Source organism: Phalacrocorax aristotelis, chromosome 2 (assembly GCF_949628215.1).
Source record: "Phalacrocorax aristotelis chromosome 2, bGulAri2.1, whole genome shotgun sequence".
NCBI lineage: Eukaryota > Metazoa > Chordata > Aves > Suliformes > Phalacrocoracidae > Phalacrocorax > Phalacrocorax aristotelis.
Window position 1 is genome coordinate 46,820,533 of NC_134277.1, and position 6,000 is coordinate 46,826,532.

General features: G+C 44.6%; 1 protein-coding gene across 5 annotated transcripts in view; it reads left to right on the plus strand.

Annotated features, from left to right (window-relative positions):
- Nucleotides 1-5,760, plus strand: part of POMGNT2 (protein O-linked mannose N-acetylglucosaminyltransferase 2 (beta 1,4-)) — a 30,893-nt gene extending 25,133 nt beyond the window's left edge. For all 5 annotated transcript variants that reach the window (XM_075083329.1, XM_075083330.1, XM_075083333.1 and 2 more), the window contains one exon: nt 3,449-5,760. In XM_075083329.1, coding sequence (XP_074939430.1) covers nt 3,542-5,278 — 1,737 coding nt within the window. In that variant the 5' untranslated portion in view covers nt 3,449-3,541 and the 3' untranslated portion in view covers nt 5,279-5,760. The remainder of the gene's footprint in view (nt 1-3,448) is intronic.
- Nucleotides 5,761-6,000: the final 240 nt, after the last annotated feature.

A 6,000-nucleotide genomic window follows, 5' to 3' on the forward strand; every position in this document is an offset into this window, starting at 1 on the left:
AGTTCTCTAAACTCTGTGTTCACTGAAAGTGTCAGATTAAAAAAAGGTGGATGATAAAATGTGGGAAAACAGGAAAAGAATCAAGACTGTTCCCTGAGTACCTGTGAAATTCTCCTTTTAGTTCTGCCTGCAACACCCCTTCCTGTCCATGTCCCCTTGTTTGCTTCCATCAAAAGCAGCTTTCAGCCAAGCAGCATGAACCAGGATTTATGAACTGGCAATGAGGAATAGGAATGAAGATGGATTCCTTCAGCATTGCAAGCTTTTAACATTCAGTCCTGACACCTGGTTGGCTAAAGCACGTACACTCACTTCAGCTAAGTGCAGGGAAGTGAAAGACCTGCAGTGAGGGAAGAGATGGAGGAGATCCTTGCAGGTGATTTTTATTAAAAAGACAAGTTGTTCATTTGTAGTCATTTAGCGGGTATTGCTGTAGCAGAGTCTGAAATGAAAATTGCTAACCTCTGAACATTGGCTGCATCCATCAGGCTGCATCTCTGAAGTGCCTCTTATGCCCCTCCCTTGGGGCTGGAGGGGAGAGAACAAATCAGTGAGGGGTGAAACATTAGAACAGGCAGTTTCCAAGGAGGCCTTTTTGGCTCAAGGGGTTTGTAATGGTCAGCGCAGCTCCCCACCACCGACATGCCTGTGAAATGCAGGTGGTATCAGTGGTGTTTTTATGGACTGCTGGCTTCTGAAGCCTTTGAAACACCCACACGAACATACTCTCCCTACTGTACTGCAATAATAAAGAGACCATGTGCTTCCCCCCCTCTGCCAGGTTGTTCTTGCAACTTGGGTTGACTCCATTGAACTTGCAGGGGCTTTGTTCAACTGACCTGCAGGCAGTTAACTTCCACAATGCCCGCAGACTGGCCTTCATCTGAAGTGTGTGCTTGTGGCAGAAGACTTGTTTGTTAAAGGTGGTCTTCACATACTGACTAGCAGGCTTTGCACATGGCTGCTTGGGCTCGGTCCTTCTGTGGCGATGCTGCTGAAGTCATTTAAAGCTGTGCTCACAAGAAGAGAGGTCTGTAGCGAAGTTATGCGGAGAGTTGGATGGTATTGTTAGACGTCTTTCAAAGATAGTGAAGATGTGAAATGAAGCTTTGGAAGTCTAGTGCCAAGAAAATAACTTAAGATTTGTCTCCATCAAAAATTTCTCTTCCTGAAAATTCATTTGGTTGCATTAGCATAGCCTAAGCGAGTGATCTACCACTGTCCCCAGTAGGTTTCCATTCAAGGCTGTCCATGGAACAGCCGTGGTTGACAGTTGCAAAGCCATCAGGAGCAGCAGTGATCCCCTATATAACAGGTGTTATACATGTGTGACATCTGTAACATAGATGTGACAGCCATCGCTCATTGGTGCAGGATATCTGTGGCACCTGGGACAAGACCAGGTTTAAATTGCTGTGTTGGAAACAAAGGCTGAGTTAGAAATTAGTTTATCACAGTACTTCATGCCTTTATTGCTAAAGACTGGCTGAAGAGATGAATGAGTATTAAGAATGAGATAGATAAGCATCTTTTGAGAGTGGTTTAGGGAGAGCTGATCCTGCCCTGGTAATTAGATGACCACTCTAGGTCCCTTTCCATTTCCTTTTCCATGGTTGAAATCAAAACAACACCTTTTTAATTTGCTGCTTGCTTTTACAGAGCTGCTAAATGAGGCAGTTTTTCAGACCACTTGCCAAAGGAGGTGGACTTCATTTCTATTTCATTTGAGTAGCTAGAGCTGCTCTGAAATTGAAATGAATTTGTTGCTCAGATCCCCGGAGACCACCTCTTCAATCTGTGTGGTTTACAACTAGCACTCATTTCTTTGGCATTATTCAGCCTCCCACGTATCTGCAGCTCTTCCAAAGACAGGGATCCTGCAGGCCATTGGGATCTCACAAGCTGTAGGGATCTCTTCTAACTTCATTGAATGCCGTGAATGGTTCTCCATTCAATCCAAGCTGCATGAACCAGACTGCAGGATCAAGCTTTGAGGCTGCAATATCTCTTTTCAGAAGAACTCCCTTGACAATAGAGAAGGTGTTTGCATTGGTCCTAAATATATATGTCTTGCTGTCTTCTTCCACTCTAGCATATAAAAACAAGCATCTCTGGGTAAATGCTAAGGGACTATTGCTTGGGATGTCAGAGCATGGGCTTGAGACATTGTGTTTTTTCCCCTCTCTCCAAACTTGCATTAAAAGGAGTTTAAATTGCTACCTTTAAAAACTGCAGTTAGGAACAGTCTAATCAGGTATATACCAATCAGAAATTTGCCTTCCTATAGTTCCCCATGAGTCATGGCTGCAGTTATTTACAGCCTGACTAGCAGTGAACCTTGATGCATAATGAAAATTGGAGCCCATAAATACTGTAGGTAGATTAATATCTCAACTGAAGTTTATAGTTGAAAATATAATCAATACTCTGATATAAGCCAGTAGTGTTTCTACATAGAAAACAGTGACAGGATCTCTCCCATAGCACAAAAAGAAACAGGGAGGCCTTGGAGCAGCACAGAAGAGATTCTCAGGCTGGGATGGGAAAACACCAACACTAGAAACAATTCAAATATGTTACCTTCCCATTTGTGTAAGGGTTAGATGTGCTAGTGCAAGTCAGACTCTCACTAAATGAAGGTTTGATTGCTTTAATGAAAACATCAGTTCCTCCCATGAAAAGCAGAGCTCTCTTCTCTCCCATGCCAATATTTCTTTTGGGAGACAATGGCAGCTCCTAGCCTTTGATCTCGGATTGCAGCCAAAGAAATGACTGAGTGACCTGGATGTATGCCATAGGGCAGTCTGTAGGCCTGCAAGTCCTCCCTGACCCCCCCAAGAAAATTAAGTTGAATGTTATGTTCACCAGTTCGCATTTCATATTGGAATGACGTGTAGCAAAATCTATACTTGCCAATACCACTTGTGCTATTGTTATCCGCTCAGTAAAGGTGAGAGGCAGAGTTGGGTATTTGCAGATGTGCAAAAGGCCTATGGCAAATCAAGAAAAGGAGCTAGGTCTCGTAAGCCCTGTGTGAGATCGCACTGCTGTCTGTCTTCTTGCTGTTGGACTCGCCTGCAAAGAGCAGAGTGAGCCAAAGTCACAGGGAACATACCATTATTTTTTCTGACAAAGCTTCATAGAGCTCATCCTCAAACTATTCTACTTTCTCTTCTCCAAAAGGGTAGAAAAGAAAATGAGAGAGGAAGGTTTTGTGTAGAGCAGCTCCTGGTTCTGTTTGCTTTTGGGGATTTTTTGTTTGTTTGAGGGTTTTTTTTCAGTTTTGGGTAGTGCTTTGGTACTCTCTTCTTCTTTTCCTCATTCCCAGGAAGAGGGAAAAATTATTGAAAAAAGCATAAACTCTCTTGAATAGTCTGTAAAATGAGATTTATGGTGGAGCTGTAAACCTGATGTTTAAATGGTTCCTTTCTTGTTTTATTTTCCACAGGTCTTTGGCCCTCACCATGTCAAGGAGTGTTAACGATGTCTTCCCTCTCGGTTGCATTCCCCACCTGTCATCTTGCTAGGATCTAACTACAGAATGAACATAGCAGCTGTGTTTAATGCCCTGCTTGTGTCTGTCCTCGCTGCTGTGCTGTGGAAGTACATCAAACTGCGAGAGCATGTCTTCATGGTCGAAGAGGAGTTGGTCCTCACGCGTCAATCTCAGGAACTCTCTCAGGCTCAGATTGACTACCATGCAGCTCTCCAAGCACTGGTGGAGGATGGTACCAGGATGGTGTGCACTGGCAGGATGCACACCGACCGCATCTGCCGCTTTGAGTCCCTCTGCTACTCTACCGAGGCTGAGGAGTTTGTCTACTTTCACAGCAACTCCTCGGTCATGCTGCCTAACCTGGGCTCCCGGAGGTTCCAGCCAGCTCTGCTTGACCTCTCCTCGGTGGAAGATCACAACACCCAGTACTTCAACTTTGTGGAGCTGCCAGCTGCTGCACTGAAATTTATGCCAAAGCCGGTCTTCGTGCCTGATGTGGCGCTGATCGCTAACAGGTTCAACCCAGACAACCTGATGCACGTCTTTCATGATGACCTCCTCCCCATTTATTACACCATGCAGCAGTTCTCTGATTTAGATCTGGAAGCACGGCTCTTCTTCATGGAAGGGTGGAGTGAAGGTGTTCACTTTGACCTCTACAAGTTACTGAGTAACAAGCAGCCACTCCTCAGGGAGCAGCTTAAAACCCTGGGCAGGCTCCTCTGCTTTACCAAATCGTACGTGGGACTGTCCAAAATCACCACCTGGTACCAGTACGGATTTGTCCAGCCACAAGGGCCAAAGGCTAACATCTTGGTTTCTGGTAATGAGATCAGGCAATTCAGCAAATTCATGACACAGAAGCTGAACGTCAGCTTGGAGGAAAGCTCCAGTGAGGAGTACATCGTGGTGTTCAGTCGAACAATCAACAGACTTATCCTAAATGAGGCAGAACTAATCCTGGCTCTCGCTCAAGAGTTTCAGATGAAAACCATTACCGTCTCTCTGGAGGAACATTCATTTTCTGACATCGTCCGGTTGATCAGCAATGCGTCCATGCTGGTCAGCATGCATGGGGCCCAATTAGTCATGTCTCTCTTCCTGCCAAGAGGTGCCACAGTGGTGGAGCTCTTTCCTTATGCTATCAACCCTGAACACTATACCCCTTACAAAACCCTGGCAACCCTTCCTGGCATGGACCTGCAGTACATTGCCTGGCAGAACACTGACAGGGAAGACACCGTTACCTACCCAGACAGACCTTGGGATCAGGGCGGGATTGCTCACCTGGACAAGGCTGAGCAAGAGCGCATCATTAAAAGCACAGAGGTGCCACGGCACCTCTGCTGCCGCAACCCCGAGTGGCTGTTCCGTGCCTACCAGGACACGAAGGTGAACATCCCCTCTCTTATCCATGTGATCAGGCAGACTGTGAAGTCTAAGCCTGGACCCAAGAAGCAGAAGTGGTCTGGTAGCCTCTACCCTGGCAAAGTGAGGGATGCCAAGTGTCAAGCCTCTGTCCAGGGCACTAGTGAAGCTAAACTTGCTGTGTCCTGGCAGATCCCCTGGAACCTGAAGTATCTCAAGGTCAGAGAAGTGAAATATGAAGTGTGGATACAAGAGCAAGGGGAAAACACTTACATGCCTTATATATTGTCCCATCAGAATCACACCTTCTCAGAAAACATTAAGCCCTTCACAATATACCTGGTGTGGATACGCTGCATCTTCAACAAAAACCTCCTGGGACCTTTTGCAGATGTGCTCTTGTGTAGTACATAATCTGTTGTGCTACTTGTACAGCTCTGCCCCACTTTCCACTCCATCTGTGGTTTAAAACTTCTTGTCTTGTAGTTTGTAGAGGGCTGAAGAAGACTAGACTGTACCAGTGCCTAAGTGTCCGTTTTATTGCACTCCGTGTGTGTTCTTTAAATGGTATTTATTTCCAGTGATTGTTTTAAAAAAAAAAAACAACAAACCTCTGTGTTCCTCAGAGTAACTTCCAGAGGTTAAATTACATGCTGAATACATGTAATTGTAAACAGAATGGAAGTGAATCGTGTGTACCTTGGTGGTGATTTAAATTTGTTTCTATTGTGTGGTGAGTATATAAGCACAGCGTCAAACCGCAGTTAATTCCCTGGCTAGGTGGGCAATTCTCATCAGCTTTTTCATAGTAAGTTATTTTTTTCAATAACTGACTGTAACTTTGAGTTGAAGATTTGGTACAAGAGCCTTCATTAAACTGCTGTAAACCTCCTCAATATTTTTTTGCTTTTTATTATCTGTCAAAATGGTTATTGTGATAGATTTATCTGTTGCTGTGATAAAATGTGTACATGCGTAGCGCTTTATTTTTCAGATTTCAGCTGAAGAGAAAGACTACAGTGTCAGCTTCATGTTTAAAATCAGATTGTAGTGCACCCCAAGCAAAAGGCTGGAGTAGCAGATGGGAGATAGAAGGGATGGAGTGGATAAAATAATTCACTGTGTTTTAAGATCTG